At 41.2% G+C, this 17,696-nt stretch overlaps 1 protein-coding gene across 1 annotated transcript in view; it reads left to right on the top strand.

Moving 5' to 3' along the window:
• The window catches only part of elna (elastin a), a 48,484-nt gene that overhangs the window by 10,484 nt on the left and 20,304 nt on the right, over window positions 1–17,696 (top strand). Inside the window, exons 4-17 of the mRNA XM_080505850.1 lie at window positions 461–553; window positions 1,024–1,050; window positions 11,681–11,986; window positions 12,488–12,568; window positions 13,237–13,269; window positions 14,366–14,428; window positions 14,820–14,894; window positions 15,586–15,633; window positions 15,724–15,786; window positions 16,112–16,150; window positions 16,241–16,315; window positions 17,258–17,299; window positions 17,389–17,475; window positions 17,560–17,610. Coding sequence (XP_080361976.1) covers window positions 461–553; window positions 1,024–1,050; window positions 11,681–11,986; window positions 12,488–12,568; window positions 13,237–13,269; window positions 14,366–14,428; window positions 14,820–14,894; window positions 15,586–15,633; window positions 15,724–15,786; window positions 16,112–16,150; window positions 16,241–16,315; window positions 17,258–17,299; window positions 17,389–17,475; window positions 17,560–17,610 — 1,083 coding nt within the window. The remainder of the gene's footprint in view (window positions 1–460; window positions 554–1,023; window positions 1,051–11,680; window positions 11,987–12,487; window positions 12,569–13,236; window positions 13,270–14,365; window positions 14,429–14,819; window positions 14,895–15,585; window positions 15,634–15,723; window positions 15,787–16,111; window positions 16,151–16,240; window positions 16,316–17,257; window positions 17,300–17,388; window positions 17,476–17,559; window positions 17,611–17,696) is intronic.

Here is a 17,696-nt window from a genome sequence, read left to right as displayed (position 1 = left end):
GCCAGATTCAAAATAGCTTCTTGAGATACGATCTAGCACTAAATGTACAGTTAACATAACATGAGGAAGCAACACATACTAATGTATAAGAGTAAAAACACACAGCACCACTGTTATTAAATGAATAATATGTCAACCCCCTTGGGGACCTTGCTTTATGCATGAACCCGTCTTCACTATAGGATACAGTGGGCAGCCACATAACAGGGCTCGGTGCTCGCTCAGTGGTGACCTGTCCACTTTGGGATTCAACATGCAAACTTCAGATCCCGCGTTAGATTCTGTAGCCCGGAGGCCACGACTGTTCATTAATCAAGTCACTCTCTGATGCAGCTGTGGGAAGTAAAACTTGATGCCGTCTCTCTGAAAATTATAGTCAAAGGACAGTTGTACGTCTCAATACTTTCTCCATTAAAAAATATTGACCCTCATTACATGTTTTTCTTGCTTGAATGGACAGCTGGAGGGTATGGAGGTCGAGGTATAGGCGCAGGTGGTCTGGTGCCAGGAGGCGTTGGGACTGGTGGTCTGGGCGTGGGAACACTGCCGGGAGGTATGGCGATCGAAAAAAACAAAACAAAAACACTTCGAGTAGATTTAGCCGAATCAGTTAGCTTCCATCTGACCCAAGGAGGAACTGCTGTTGTTTATAATCAAACAAAACAAAACAAAACAAAACAAAACAGTCTCAGATGTTCACGAGTCAGAGCGTTAATCTTTGACCTTGATTGTCATAATTTAAGAGGATCTAAGTATTCTCAGATGGACGTTTCTTTGGATAAAACCGTTTGCAAAATAGAACAGATGAATTGAAAGAAATTGTAACTCAATAATATCAGAAAATAGCAACTTTTAACCATAAAAACAAAGGGTTTATTTTAAGATACTTGTTGCTTTCTGCAACAATCTGCTATCTCAAAAAAAATTGACATGGAAAATTTTTATTTGGCTCCTGAATAAAAAAAGAAAAAGAAGCAAAGAAATGTTTTTGATGTAATCACAGTGTTTGTCTTCATCCAACAGGCCAAGGTGGAAAGGCTCCCAAACCAGGTATGTTGCAATATTTATGAACGCTACCATGTTAAGTGGCAAGTGCTATTATATGTAAGTAATATGTACCAGTATTAGGGCAATGCTGTTGAATGTAATACTTTAAGTACTGTATTTTAAATTTGTACATTACAAGACTTTGCTGTTGTTCAGTTTATGTTGAAGGAATATTAAAACGGAGGCATTTCACAACATGGAAAATTCCTTTGCATGACACATAGAGTCGAAGTGACTTGAGAGGAAGGAAACAGCTTGTTGTTGAACTTTTCATAAAGTAGGCTAACATATGTACTGCATTTTGTTCACACAGCACCAGAGCAGGCAGGTGCAGCCCAGTGGCTCAAAGGGTCTTTCTGATTGGTTGTCACTGAGTTTTTCTTATCACCTGTGTTTTTTTAGTGAAAGTTTACACAGGCTTGACAGCTGTTTAGGATGTCCTGACTGGGTGGGACTGAACAGAGGTTCCACCCGCTGCGCACCTCTGCTGTATTAAGCGTATGAGGGAGTGATGATTGGCGGAGTGCAAACAGCCATCAGCGCCTGCTAAACAATGGTGCCGGAGCACTGATTAATGTTATTGTAATGCGAGACCCTTACAATATCTGGAAACCTCCGTGTTGAAATCTACCACGGCCCTTCTCTCCGATACTGTACAGTAAATATTTTCCTTCGCCGTATTTTAGTCTGGTGCTCGAGCAATGTTTAGCAATCATTTAATTTCCCTAAGCAGTGCTGATACAATCTCAGTCTACCTCTGTGTTTAGAGAGATAAGGAACCGAGCAATCGTCTTATGATGCTGATAACACACGGCGTGGGCGAGAGAAGGGTCCCTCCGGAGTGCCACACCCCCACCCTCTGACAAGAGTTACAGGAGAGCCATTTTGTGTAAATGACCTAATATCCAGTATTTGGTGGAAGTTGACTTTGGCAAGGAACAGCAGAGAGTTGCTCAGGAAATACTGCCCCAGCTTTTGTTTGCTCCTCTATCTGAACAGGTATGCCTGGCAGAAATTAAGTCAGTGAGAAAAAGGGAAGCAAAAAAAAATTTCCGTTGAGTTTTTTTTTTTTTTTTGTCTTGGTATTCCCTTCCCTTAATCCAGACTAATCTTTGTTATGCCGAAAAAATGCAAGGTGATTACATTTGGGTCAACTAAGGCTTTGCACATTCATATCGGAGCTGTAATATGTTCCACTTCATGGCAGTTCGGCAATCTCTAAAAGTTGGTTTTCATCAATGCCTTCTCCTCCAGCTAAAATACTGTAAGTTGCTCATACATGTTTCAAATCTGGACATGAATGCCTTTTATTAACGTTTCATTGTATGAATGATACTTTGATATTCAACAATACATCAGCTGTAGATGCACCTCACACAACAGGAGCTTGGGTCAATTATTTCTGGGGCATCCCATTGAAAATGATGTGAGATTAGCATAAGAAGAACACATTACTTTAATAATCTGCATTATTTCATATTCGTTTGCTAACAAGGAGCCGCTACGCATTGTTGCATTGAAGTGGAGTCGTGACACTGCATTCCTCAGATATGCACCTTGCCTGGCCAGTAATGGAGAACAGCAGCCTGCTATGTGAGTAGCGTGACTGCAGTGAATTGCAGCATAGCTCATGCAAGACCTTGTAAATGTTACACTAATTGTAAAGCCTGTTAGCATTCAGCTTTGACAATACACTGAACGCTGGAAAGAGGAACTCTCTCCGTATGAGCAGCTGTTGGACACTTTTTTCCTTTCCTGTCTTCCCTAAAGCGAAGGTGGATTCAATCCTCGTGTCACGACTGCCAAAACTTGGCCTTCGTTGACTCGCTCCTTGTCAATATGAGCCAGTGGGAAGGAAGTTAACGAAAACCATGGAGGTTACTGTTTTCTGTGCTATTAGAGTTTTATTTTGCCATTGTAGTGGTCTGTTTTAGGTTTGGACTGGACGTGTCTGTACCTTGCTTGCCAGTTTTCTCCTCGTCATTACAAACTGAAGTTCATGGACGTCATGATGCCCATCTTACATTTCAAACACCGTCTGAAACAGACGAGACCAATGTGTCATCAGTTTGAGAGTAATGGATACATGCTTGATCACTGTGAGCAACTGAGCAAGTAAGATTCGAAGTATGCAGTAAATACATGAAATATGATATTACTTCTATCACTTATTTTCTCAAGATTAACTGGAAACTGAAATTTGGCTTGTAGTTTATATTGCTTCCCTTGATTTGGCTTCAAAACAAGCTACTCACTTTCTAATGGGTTGTTATTGTGGCTGTGTAAAGCGAGATTAATTCAGAAGCTTGGTCATCAAAAGACAAGTAGACGTCAGGTGTAGCTTCTTTTTGTTGGTGCACAATGTTTAATATACTGGACTTCAAGCCCTGAAGAGAGAATGACGAAAATGAGTCTCCTCCTAAGCTGAATGTTATGACGTAATTACAGTGTAATATACCTGAGCACTACAACTTGCAACCTGCAGAATGATCTTGGGAAAGGAAGATTTATTACAGAGCTATTTACTGGCAATTGTACTGGCCTGAAATCTTTTTAGATAAGTCCACAAAATGAACTGGTGGCCGAGTGCATATTGTCTTCACTTCTTACATCAACCTTACAAGGCTCCTAAATGCCACTAAAAACATTATGCTAACTATGGTGAATTAAGTCCCAACAGTTATGCACTTGCCTGGAAATTTCACAGTCTATATAATTAATGATGATGGATTACATTGGCCAGCGCAGAAACATTTCCAACACTTAGAAACACTTTTTTTATGAGCTGTCTCTTACAAACTTTTTCAAGTTGGAAACATGTGACATGCTGTGACAGCAGTCTCCCCTCACAGAAAGTTTATAGGTGTTGATTGCAGAAAATGCATCCATGTGTTTGAGTGCTTGCAGCCTCTTGCCAACATTTGAATCCATATGAAGACCAAACATTGCACTGAAGAAAAGATATAACATTTATCAAATGGGGTATGATACTCTCACCCTGCAAACTTGGCTCTGGTTGACAACAAATATTTCTGGCTTTTAAGACACATGTCCCATCAGGAGTACTGGCTCTTTTCAAGTTCACATCCTCTCGGTTGTTTGTACATCTGGACTTGTCTGCTTTACAAGAGGAAGAGTGAGCAGTCGGCAGGGAAAAGAATGACAAGGAGTAAAGGAGGAACAATAACTTTCACGAGTATGTCGTGTATATGTCAGACATAGATTATCGTTCGCCGACACGCAGTGAAGGCTGCCTAAGCAGGTGCTTATGGACAAGAAGTGTGCCTATATCTGTAAGGGTAAGCAGGCTGATAGATCGAGGTGGGGATGAAAGTGTTTAGAAGACAGAGAAGGTTTAGTCTCCTGGAGGACATGTGCTTTTCATTACCACAGCTCAGACCTGTCTGCTGAGCTGCAAGAGACCCCACGTATCTGTAATGTGAACGTGCGTAACCATAGGGGCTTCCAAATATGTTTGCGATCCTCATATGTACACAATTACAAAAGTGACCATGTGTGCACACAGGCATGCTTTCCGCACATAGGTGCTGTTATGTGTTTCATGAAGGTGAGAGAAAGGGACGCAGGCTAGTGAAGTCATAGAACCACAGATGTCTGTGGGTCTGGCAGCTCGGTCTACTGTGACTTTTACTCTTCAAGTGTATTTGGATCTCTTTGCACGGGTCACTTATTGCTATAAAATTGATGTTTGTGTTCCAATGGTATTCAATTAAAAGAGAGACCACATGTGCATACAAGCAGACGCTGAGGCACACAAACACTGATATGTATCCTGGCGTTGCTTCATATGTCCCATATGGTGCTTCCACAGACACACCTGCTTATTCAGACAAAAACAGGACTTATTTTTATTCCTTTGGTCTCTTTGATCTCGGTTGGATAAAGAAATGATATCGAGGTCTTGAAAATCTGGAACCTGAACTGTCTTGAGAGGAGACTTTTGATATCAGACCCATGTTACTCCCACAATCCGCTCATGCAATATATCTCGTTTCACCTTGAAAAGTTCCTCTCAGTTGATGTTACAAGAGTGACATGGTTCCAGTCTTTAATATTTTCAGTTAATTGAGCTCAATAATTAAAGAAATATCTGAGTAAGAGCTGATATGATTGGCTTTTATTGATGTGTTATCTGTAACACATTATCCACTTTGACTAATATCTTCACCTTTTCTGCAATCATTATATCATCAGTGTTTGTTTGGAAATCCTTTAAAATGCTCAAACAATCTTTCTTGTGGTGCCTTTACAGATTATTTTATACACAAGTCTGCCCATTTTCCTCCTGCTGAGGAGATGAGGTGGCCAGTTTCATGTTTACATACTGGTATTTAATTATCTATGTTGGTTGGACATTAAAACATTTCTTTGAACTGGGATGAAGTTTTAATAATACATGTAAATTGCAGGATAAACTACAAAAGGTGTAATCCACAAAGAATGTATTCTGGCGTCAGCTTTTTGAGTAAAACTTTTATTCCCAAAACAATTTTAATCTTTCATGAATATATTTGTATTTTGAAAAGAAGTGAGTCACATGAAATTATCTCACTTCAGTAAAATGTCTCTCTTGGTGTTCTCAGTACTTATCAGGCTGGGCTTAATGTAGTTTGATGATAAAATACTTCAAGGTCTGGCTCTTCAGGCCTCAGAGATATCACAATGCATTATTTCATGAAGGATTACTTTTGTATACTTGTGGCGATTCTGTTGTCGATGACATAAATGGTCTGTCTGTGTTTTCTTTGTAGAGTATCCCATTTATTTTTCATACTGTAATGGCTTTGCATTTGCCATAATTTTGCAATGACAAGGGAACTGTGGAAAGTGATTTTGGGGCTGATACAGCGAATTTATCGTCAGCATTTAATTTGCATGTTTTGAGTTGGTCCGACCTGTCGAACACCAAACTTTTTTTTATTTTTTTCCAGCCCTGGGATGTCAGAGAGGTATTCAGTGGAATGGCAGCTAGATGCATATGTGGACCATCTGGGAGAAGAAACACACTTGTCCAACTTTACATACCATGGCCACAGGATGCATTTGTTAACCTTTTTTTTTCTTTACTGTACAATCTAATTTGCACAATTAGATTCTCCTGCACATGAGGCCCACTGATCACACATGAACAGCTTTTCAGAACCTTAGTCTCTCTCCACATGTTACTGCGTGGTGTATTTCTGCCTGATCTGCATGGCTTTGCAGTACAGACGGTGTGAGTTTCTGTGCCAAGTCAAAATGGGCAGTGGTATGAGCGCCGGGTGAGGGATACTCAGCAGACATATCCAGGGGCTCAGTGTTGGCAGAGCAACTGTGAAATTCCTGCAGAAGTGGAGAAGAAAGTAGAATAGCAGCTCCCAACTCTTGCAGGGGGACAAATGTTAGGTCAACTTGAAAGCTTATAGCATAGCGTGTTCTGCTCTGTATGGTAGGTTGCATAAACAATGACATCAGAGACGTAATGGTTATGGTGTAGCGCCCGGTGGACAAATTAATAGACTTAGAATGAAAAAATGGAAACAATGGTCTCTGCACAGACGTGTTTGAAATAAAGCATGTGTTTGTGAAGGTGAGAGACTCTCAAGGACCCATGGCGGAGAAGTCAGACAACCACAGACGCCTCTGGGTATTGTAGACTTTTATTGCATGATCACTTTGCTTGTGATTCACCTACTGTGCAAATATGACTGTTACACATTATGTGCATGTGGACTTTTGTAAAGGTTGCTATAAATAGGCTCTTTGTCTTATGATAAAGTTGATCAGTGAGACTTGCAATGGTTTGCCAATGTTGCAAATTGTAGCAACCTTAATGAAATAAAGCTCTTGTTTAGTATGATTCCAATCACCCCTAATGAAAGCACACAATGACCACCCATACTGTGTATCTCACGAGGGACCATGATAAAGTAATGTTTGTTACATTAATTTTTGATCTGGATGCTGTTAAGATGTAAAAGAATGAGGCAAACTCAAACCTTTCCTTGTTTATTAGTTACTTTGACAGTTTTGTACTTGGGGTCATTTGGCAATAAAGTAAGGTTTGGGCTTTGGGACCTGTCCTGATTCCATGGAAAAATAAATCAAAAACAATAAAAGGCTTGCCGCCAGAGTCGACTGGCTCTCACGAGCCAGCAAGGGAATGGGTTTGTGCATAATGGTGTGACTGTGTGAATACTTAATTAGTCCAACATGTGACGAGCTGCTTCTCGCAGCCCGGTGTCCGAGATTGACGGCAACACCGAACCTTGACGTGACATGGAGCGTTGTGGGTCACATGAGTTGCTTTAAAGTGGCCACTTGTCTCACGCGAACTGGAATCACTGTGGCCCCTCACATCACTATGCTCTCATCCAACTTTTTCTGCGTCACCTTATAAGAATGTAATACATCCACCAACTTGGAGGAGGAACAGTGTGATAATATGATACCAATACAAATGTGGTGTCATGACAGTGAAGGAGATAATGATGAGCTTCGCTTTCAAAGGGAAAGTATATCTGGGACCACAGCCGGAGAAAAGCATCGGCCTACCAAACACAGTGACATATTGATTCTATCAGCCTCCAGGGTGCCTTTGAAATAATAAACCTTCAGAAAGTTTTCCATCATATAACTGAAAATGGCAGCTTGGTGCTGCTTCAACATCCCTCTTTACCTTCTGCAGTTTCCCTACCTTGTCTCTCTTTGCATATTTGTGTTAAATGATAGTCCTACTGTGGACCCCCCATGTGATTTTTGCTCACTCGCACTGCTCAGAAAACAGCATTAAAAAGTAATAGTTAAAATCCCCTCCTCTGGCTTTTCGGTAAACAAACATTTGTTCTTATGAAGCTTTCCCGATTAAACATGACCTCAAATGAAGAATACGATGAGAAACAAGCCCTCAAGGTTTAGTGGGCATTCCAGAGCTTTCGCTCTGAAGTCTGCTCTCCTTGCGTCTGCCTTCAGCTCCAGTGGACATCCGCCATGGAATTCTTTGCTTTCTTAAATTAAGCCCTTCACCAGCCCCAGCTGGTTCACAACGAAGAAAGAAAGAAGCAAACACTCATTCACTTGTTTAGCTTCTTCTTGTTTCTGCTCTTAACACCCTCTGGTACAGCCAGTAAAACTCCTCGGACTCCTGAGACACTCACTCTCCTCATACCGATTCAGAAAGAGTGAGATCAAAATGAATAGGGTGACAAAACATGGACAGCAGGCGCAACGAAAACAGCCTGCAAGCTGTAAAAACTGTTTTGATTATTGTCTATTGTATTCCTCTGGTTCTGAAACGGAGCAGTGCCTTGCCTAAACTGACCCCGATGGAGAGCGAGCGAGATGGCTCAGTGCAGAGATTGAGACCAGATTATTTCTGTTCGCATTTGGCTCACATCCATGACTTTTACTGAGGTTGCAAAACATGACTGCATATTAACAGCAATGTGCTTGTTATAGTACAGCAGAGCACGGTGAGACTGCTTTTTCTTTCCTTCAAAAACAGAACTCTGTTATTTGTCGGGGGGGTGGGGGTGGGGGGGGACCTGTTCACTTTCATTGACTTCTTTACATCCCCACTGAAATCATTCTCAGGTCAACACAAATAACCACTTTTGTAAAAAAGTCTCACAGTGACACATTTCATCTCGAAAATCAGCTTGTGCAACATACAGCTGTGGAAGCTCGTGAATGGAAACTGGCTGGGTACTCTATTCTTTTTCTTATTGAATCTAAATTGAGGAAACTGTGATGCACTGCAGATCTGCATCACTAACCTTCCACTTTCCTTGGACCCCAGTCTTCCCTCTTGTGTCGTATCCGATTTCTGACCCTTCCATCTTCTATTTAGACTATTGACCTTTTGCAGGCTGCTTTTGTCCAAAGTCCACAGCTAGTTGGGGTTTCAAGTGGTCTCTCGAGCTCCCTACTTTGGCTTGAGGGTCACAGAGAAAATTAGGCACTACACTACGGTGCAGAAATCCTGCAGCTTGTGAGCAATCAACTGGATACTGGGAGCCGCACCAGGAACGCACAATGATTTGATCACTGGGCCTTGGTGTGTGCAGGCTTTTCAAATATGGATCATGACAACAAACAACATTGGTGTAGACTTCCAATAATGTGTGAGCTAAGACAGCTCTATTTGTGTGGGTTGACATGCTGTAATAATCGTCCAACAAAAGCATGCTTGTTTGAGCTAACCAGATGAAGTAAATATGGCCAAACACAGAGCTTTTGTACGATAACTCTACCCCAAAATTCCCAAGTATACAATCAGCAAACGGATGCCAAACAGACAAAGGGAGACGTTTTCTTAGTGTGTTCTTTTGCTTTGACCATGAAAACTCACAAACTTCAGGGTAGAATTGTAGTTTTTCATCAGGAGTGTTTCATTTCTCTGGTGATGTTATAACATTTCGATGATGCTGTGACCTGAAACACACAGACAGAAATGCTCTCTGAAGCCTTTCTGTTTTTTGTCTGCGTCCTGTCTCCTGACCTCGAATTAGACATGCTGGTCGACCCATGCATGACTGCCTGAGCCAGGCTGGGTCATGTACATCAGAGCACAGGATGGCCGGATGGTGGAGTCTCCATGGTCCTGCCTATCGACAAACCTTCTTCTTGTTTGTCCTCCACTGACATGCAAAACCTCACTGTGCAATTTTCCACCACTCATCCCGACAAACAGCCAGCGGGAGATCATTTTGTAGGCGAGAGGCTCAAACTCACGAGAGACGCAACATGGAGACGTCAAGCAAGTTGATTATTTAATGATTTCAGGCAATATAATACTGTTGTTTTCTTTCCCTACTTTTATAACTCCTCAAAAGACCCAGGCATATGGTTGCTCTATTTTGACCGATCCTCTGCCAGAGGTTTCTTCTGGTTAAAATGCTCCCCCCCCTCTAACTTGTTGTCCTTGTTACTGTTTTATTTATTTTATTGTTACTTGTTCATGTCATGCTCATGTCAGCATATGAGACACTCAAGATGATATAATGCTGAATGAGCCTGGTTTATATCAGAATTGATGACTCTTGTAATTACATTGAGGTTTGTCTGAGGCTGGTTGACTAATCGATGAGATTCAAGCTGGGAATCTTTGACGGAGATGACGGGCACTTCGCTGAGTGCCCGGGCTTGTATTGCATGCTCTGCTTGTTTGCCAAACCCTTGGCAAGACCGGTCGGTGCCCATATTTGTTTTGACTGGGCCTTGAAACACAACTCGCTTTCTTCCACTCGATCTCTCCAGGCACATTCTTCCTCCTCGTCAGTATCATTACCTGCCCCCCACAGTTTACTTGACCAACTCCAGGCTCTCGCTCTCCTCTCCGATCTCCTTCTCACCACGTTTGTTTCAAAAGTTTAGTTGTTTTCACCCCATAATTTACATCTTAGAAGTACTGATGAAAATAAATTCCTTGGTGGACTCGCTTGTTGGCGGCATTAAAATGTCTTCAAGTTTCAAAAACAATCATTACTCCAACCTCTGGGTCTCTGATTAAGAAACTTTTTTTTTTCAGCTCACTGCTCCTTTTAATTCAAACGTAAGAACTGCAACTCTGACAGTAATGTTTCTAACACAGTTTGAGACAAGGAATTCCCATATGTTCGCATGATAGAATGTGCATTAATCACTTTGGCAGCTATCCGGGGATACGTAAGTTCAACGTGATGAATCTGAATGTGAATAGTAAAACATGTCTTTTACATTTTATTTAGTTAGTTTTGTGTCTGGCACACAAGAGTTATGCGGAGATTTCCCAATGTATTAAATTCCCCTCCTTTTCAGCTTTAATTGGACATTTTTGTCACTGAAAGCAGAATAGTAGTCCCTGCTTTTCATGCCAGCGACTCAATTCAAGGAATATACAATTTTGTATAAAAGTCTTTTCCAGTTGTGACTCATCTAATGGCGCTTGGGGAAAAAAATGCAAGTTTTGAAGTTTGTAACTGAGATGGAAAGACAGAGATTGATTATATATATTGCCAAAAATGTATTCTGAACTCTGATTTTCTTGTTTTAGGACTTTTACAGTCCAGTATTTATCAATATTTAAGCAGGTGTTGAGTGTTTGATTTCATTTTTTCCCCACTCTCCACACTCTTTCCCCATATTCTTCTCAAGTCAGCAAGCAGAAACCTACGCTTGGGTAGGACTTTATTCTTGCATCAAATCAAGCCAAGAGTTTTTGCCGCACACATATTAGTTTAACGATTTTAGTCTCAGGAAGAACAGACCGCTCCCAACAGCATTTATAACACATAACCAGATAGTTAAATGTTTCTTTTGCTGCTTCTGTCATGTGTCTCAATCACTGGTCAACGTTTGTCCCCCTGAGTACAGTTCTTGGCTCTTGAGACATATGTGTAAATGTTTTCAATCAGATATAATTCTGTACACGTTATGTTGTGTCTCAATTTATTTTCCCAACATATACTAACACTGTTTTTACAGGTCCTGGAATATGTTTCCCTGAAAGTTTAAGTGGTTACTTATTTTTGTTGTAGGATAATTACTGCCATATAAATCACAAGTAACTCTCTTCTGTTTACCTCCACCTACAAATATCAAACCTGACACTTTGTTCATTTCGCTTTTTTTCCTAAATCATTGTCGTTCACAGGCTATGGTAATCTAGGAGCAGGAGGTTATGGCGGCGGTGGTCTTGGCGCAGGAGGTTATGGCGGAGGTGGCCTTGGCGCAGGAGGTTTTGGCGGCGGTGGCCTTGGAGCAGGAGGTTATGGCGGCGGTGGCCTTGGAGCAGGGGGTTATGGCGGCGGTGGCCTTGGCGCAGGTGGTTATGGCGGCGCTGGCCTTGGAGCAGGAGGTTATGGCGGCGGTGGCATTGGAGCAGGAGGTTATGGCGGCGGTGGCCTTGGCGCAGGAGGTTATGGCGGCGGTGGCCTGGGAGCTGGAGGCCAAGGCGGAGGTGAGTGTATACTTGAAAAAGACTGGTATGCGTGTCTTCAGCTTATGTCTTGTGTGGCCTGGAAACTGGGGTGCCTTGTGGGGTGAGACGTTCCAGAAGGGGCCAAAAATACAGGGCGTCACACCGATGATTTACAGCTGTTTGAGGGTTGAGATGTGGTTTATAAGCTCACGTTACAACTGGGTTGGTATTATGCTTCGCCAATGTTTAAGGTTAAATTAAGAGCTGTGGAAAGGCGTGTGTGCGTGTGTGTGTGTGTGTGTGTGTGTGTGTGTGTGTGTGTGTGTGTGTGTGTGTGTGTGTGTGTGTGTGTGTGTGTGTGTGTGTGTGTGTGTGTGTGTGTGTGTGTGTGTGCGCGCGTGCTCGTGTGAGGCAATGCTCTTTCTTGCAAGAATTTTTATTCCAAAATTTCACATGTCTGGGTTTTTCATTGTTTGGTTTTAGTGTGCATGTTACAAATGTCAGACTCATTTGTTTTCTTTAACCTCTTGCACAATTCAGGTGGTTATGGTGGATATGGTGGATATGGTGGAGGAGCTGCAGGCTTTTTCCCAGGAGCTGGACAGAAGGCTGCCAAAAGAGGTAGTGTGCATGGCTGAAGATTTGGGGGTCTAAATGTAACATCAGTTTCATATCAAAGAAGACATCATATCCATTATTCTCAACTTCCAAACAAGCTTTTAAAGTCAGTGCCAATGCAGAAGACTGAGTGAGTTACAGTGGAAACTGGGGGTCATCAAACAACATGATGGATTGTTGCATGTTGGAACCACCATTGATTATGTTTCGTTTTCTAGTTTTGAGCTGTTTATTTTGATTCATGCAGAGATATTATGTGTCAGTTTAAGTCCTGGGGGTCAAAGTCTGAAAATATAAGCTTCCAGTAATGTTGTAATGAAGGCAGAAAGGCCCTGCTGGGCTTTTTAGGGTGTATCATCATCATCATCTTCTAATGTTAAAAATGCTTTAGTATTGTTGATTGCAGATTACACCATATTGATCTTATCTAATTTAACTGTAATTCTAGACGTTTCATTTCACTCAGACTGGAGAGGTCATTTGCTGGCCTACCTGATTGACAAAGTGTGGATCAGGATTCTGCTCCCTTCATGCCTGGCCCTTCAAATCACTTGCTGAGACAAATTCATATAAAAATAAAAATCACACACACATTTCGTTCTTCTGAGGCTCCTTGATGGTTTTTCTGAATCTGTCATGACAAATATCTGAATTTATGTTTCTCCTTCTAGCAGGTGCAGGAGGCCCTCTGCTACCACAAGGGGGTAAGTACATTTTTTACCGCTGACAGACTTCAAACTGAGCCGAACACAGACTGAAGGATACTTCTCTAGATCTGCATGCCTGCATGTTAAGAGAAAGCCAAAATGAATGTTTTCAATTAATGGTAACTCTGCATGAAAACACTGTTTTGGCAAAGACCACCATTTTTTTTTTTTTTTTTTTTATCATGTTCCTGCAAAGATTTGAGAGTTTGAACCTCAGCAGGCCCCCGGCTGACCTGAAGGTCTGCACTGTGAGCATGCATATGATTTGCTTTGAAATAGAATGACTAATTGAATATGAACTTAGGAGGGCTCAGTCACAGCTGGGACCACATTTGTGGCACAGAGCCGGCACTTAAGCATTGGTTGGCAATGACAGGCCTTGGAGCTCCACATTCAGTCTGTACTGTTTTCATGTTATTCAAAATAATGATTCCTCTGAAGCAGATAAAGTAGAGCTCTCGCTTGCCAAACGTTTCCTCACCAATTCTTCCAGAACACATACTTACAGGTTGTGTGCAATGTCTGCCCAGCAAAGTTTGCACATTAAAAATGAAAAAGGGGTTTGACAAAATAAATGTATGAGTTTTGTTCTGCTGCCAAGGCCTCTTACAAGTGAAGCTGACAGCTCATTTCCTGCATTATGGGATAGCCAAAGAAATGAGGCATTTGATGAGATAAAGAAAATGCCATGCGTTCTGTCCGCCTCCTCTCATTATAGTAAAATTCAGCCAGTCGAGGTTGCATTTGGTCATGGCTGGTGACAGGCTTGAAGGGTCACATTAGCTTCTCCTTAACCAGCCTGTTGCTGCTTGTCAATAACACAGAGCCCTCTGGTGGACAGCAGTCACTCATCCTATGGTGCTTGTTTTTGCTTCCCAAGAAAAGCCTCTTCCTGTTGTAACACTGTCTGTCTGTTGTGTTCCGCTCCAACACACCTCATGCAAATGAAAGTGTCACCATGAAGCATGCAAATCTCCACAACAGCATTAAATATGGACAGGAAAAAAACATCCAGGACAGCAGAAAGAAGGTTTCTCTAATGGGTGCTGATGAAAGAAATTCAACTACAGCTGCGTCTTTTGTGCTGAAACAGGGGCTGGGGGAACAGGGATCGGGCCTGGAGGTGCTGGAACTGGAGCTGCAGTGCCTGCTGGAGGCAAGAAACACACAACACATCATTTTTACTGTTTCCTTTTCATTTATTTATTCATCGATCTTTCATTTATTTTCCTAAGAGCTGCTTTCGAAAGCCAAAATTGGCTGATTGTCAAGCAAACTGGATTTGATTTTGCTGAGAAAAACCCAGTTTGTGGGCCAAACCCAGTACTTTTCCTCTTGTAATAAATAAAAAAATAAGTACTGCTGTGAGCAACAGAAAAACGTCCTCAGGAGTCATAAATCACAGTCAAAATGATTCTGAACTCGGCACATTTGCAAAGATGTATGTGTCTGTGTTTTTCACACTGTGGGATTGTCAAATTCTTTTAAGTGAGCTAAGTAGCTTTTAATGTGTTTCTTTTCTTTTCTTTACTTTTTTTTTCTTCCAGTACCTGTTATTCCTCAGACGGGGCTTCCAGGAGGGGCAGGTGGTGCTGCAGGAAAGAAAGCTGCCAAAGTGCCAGGTTTGGTAGACTCAACAATAAACTCTTGAGCTGAAGGCAGACAGGATGCAGTCTGCGAAGCCGCAGAGCCATGTAGAATATAATTTCCATTGCATGTGGCAGGTGTTTGGCGTGGCCAGGAAAACTTTTAAAAGTACAGCAAATATTTGCAATCTAATTGTTTAGTAGAAGTTAAAAAGGTATGTGAAATGTGTGACTGCAGCTTACAACACTGACCTTCTTTGTTTAAAATTGTAGGATTCAAAAACAACTTTCACACGTACAATTTTAACTAAAACACACTATTTTTTCTTTAAAGGAGAGAGAGATTCAGTGTTTTTTATACAGCAAAAAGAAAAGAGTAAATGTGTTTTGTGTTCAGTTGAAATGTTAATGTATAATATGATCAGCAAATTGATTCACTTTGTTACAACTGTAACCTCATGTAGGAATTACCATATTATAATCAGGATTACTGCCAATCAGTTCATCTGCTGAAGCAAAATCAAAAGCAGGTGAAGCACTGAAACGCTGCACTAACTCTTTAATTTGCTGGGATGAAGCCGATGAATGCAGCGCCTTTCCAGTAAATATCTAAATAAACCACAGAAAGATTAAATCCACTAACTCTTTTCTAGACCCGGTTTCATTTCATTTTCACTCACTCGGTTAAAACAAACAGACACTTTTGTCCTCTCATTGGCTGTGACAGGGATGGGTGTGCCTGGACTTTACCAAGGTGGACTGGTGCCAGGACAAGGTTTGTTTCAGTCACTGATTCAACTTCAGGCTGTTTGACGCCACCCATGTTTTCATTTCGCTGTCTTCTGGTCTCGTATGGCTCCCTCAGGGTTTGGTGGTCGCGGAGTTTTGCCTGGGGTGCCCACAGGGTCTGACCTGAATCCCAAATCAAGTAAGACTGAGTGGCTAGTCGTGATCTGGTGCACTGTGGTCAATTGTTAATGAATGTCACGTAGCAGGTAAACAGAGATAGATATAGATATAGATATAGATATAGATATAGATATAATGAATAATGAATAATGGAATTTTTTACAGGAAAGAACACTAAAACACAAAAAATGCAGTTTATCTGCGTTTTAATACTGCATTTACAGGACATACAGCTGTATTAGTTTCGTCAAATTTTTGCCATCAATCTGTTTTTTACCGGCAGTACATCTGACTTTAACGTGTTTTTTTCTTCTTTTTTTGTCTGTCTGTTCATTTTCATTCAGTTGGAGGAGGAGGAGGAGGACAGGGAGGTCAGGGCCCAGGTACTTATATTTTTGCATTTAAAAAATATATGTTTTTTCCAATGATATTGACATGATGAGGATGAGAATGAGGAATATTCTTGCTTGCAGGAGGTCGCGGTTATGGCGGATCATTGCAGCCAGGCGTTTTTCATGGATATCCACTCAAATCACCCAAAACACAAGGTGCAGATGTTTACTGCAAAATTTAAATGTGTACACACTGTTTGCATCATGGTGTGTTTATTGACGCTCTCACTTCCCTCATGGCCTGAGAGGTAATGTAAACTTCAATGAGTAACAAAGCTTTTCTGTGCTGGTTTGGTTTTTCATTGGTTGAATCCAAACAAAGGTTGTCTGCTGTTTGTCCAGCTGCCAGAATGCTGATGCCCTCCGGAGCAGAACAATATATTAATTTACCTCCAAATGGTCCCACAGTTCAAAAAGTTTGCTACCTTACATGTACCCCATTAAAAAAGGATTTAAAATGGCATTAATGAGAAATAGAAAACTAGAAAAAAAACATGCTTTTTTTTTTAGGTCAAATATAAATTTTTGAAACGTTTTTGGAAATGTGTGATTGAAATGACATGATACCCATCACATAATGATTGTAAACCAGGCCTGGTTCAGACAAATGTTTATAGACTTATGTATGTTTTTGCATATACTTCATTTTGAGAGAAACGGACTTTGGACTACTTTATTTTGTTTGCTTTCTGTTTTTTAAACAAAAGTGTATGACTGAGACACAACATGCTGTATGACTTATACATGACAGGTAGCAAATGATCTGTCATCTGTAGATTGTTGCCATGGTGTTGGACTGTTAGGATTAAATAAATCAATAAATGCGATAAATATGCAAGAGCTTCTCTGTTCAGCACTACAAGAAAGACAAAAGAGAAACATTTGCATAATTACAACCAGGCTATATTTCCATGTACTTCTTGGCTAAAGTATTTTTCATGGACTCCTGTACTGGATAGCTACAGTTGTAGACATGTCTTTAAAGCCTAAAAGTGCATAGTTATCGTGCGGTTTAGACAAGTTATATCATCACGAATGATTAAGAGTGTGGACACTTTTTCACATTCTTCTTCTCAAAATTGTTATTCTTGTCTTCAGGGGGCTATGGAGCTAAAGCTGCGGGAGGCAAACTTCCCTTTGGTAAAAATTCTTTCTTTTTTGCACCTTCGCTGATGTTGTATGTCTGTGGAAATGCAAGAGTTCCCAATGTGACTTCATGAATGTTTCAGGTTATGGGGGCTTTGGTGCCGGTGGAGCCGGCCTCCCTGGAGGACAGGGGGGCCCTGGGTCAGTCCCTGGATATCCTGTTGGAACTGGTATGTGTTTTTGCAGATATATATTTGAAGAACTTTAAAAAAAACAAAAAAAAAACAAACATTTATATATATTTTCTTTTATAGGTGTGGGACCTGGAGGCATCTCACCTGCTCAGGCTAAAGCTGCCAAATATGGTAATACGATCTATTGATTGAAGACAAAGCCTCTTTGGTCGAGAAAACATGATGAATTATATCGTATGAGTAAGTAATTTATTAGC

Source organism: Blennius ocellaris (genome assembly GCF_963422515.1).
Source record: "Blennius ocellaris genome assembly, chromosome: 2".
Classification (NCBI taxonomy): domain Eukaryota; kingdom Metazoa; phylum Chordata; class Actinopteri; order Blenniiformes; family Blenniidae; genus Blennius; species Blennius ocellaris.
The sequence above is the reverse complement of the archived record's forward strand: the minus strand, read 5'-3'. Positions and strand labels throughout refer to the sequence as shown.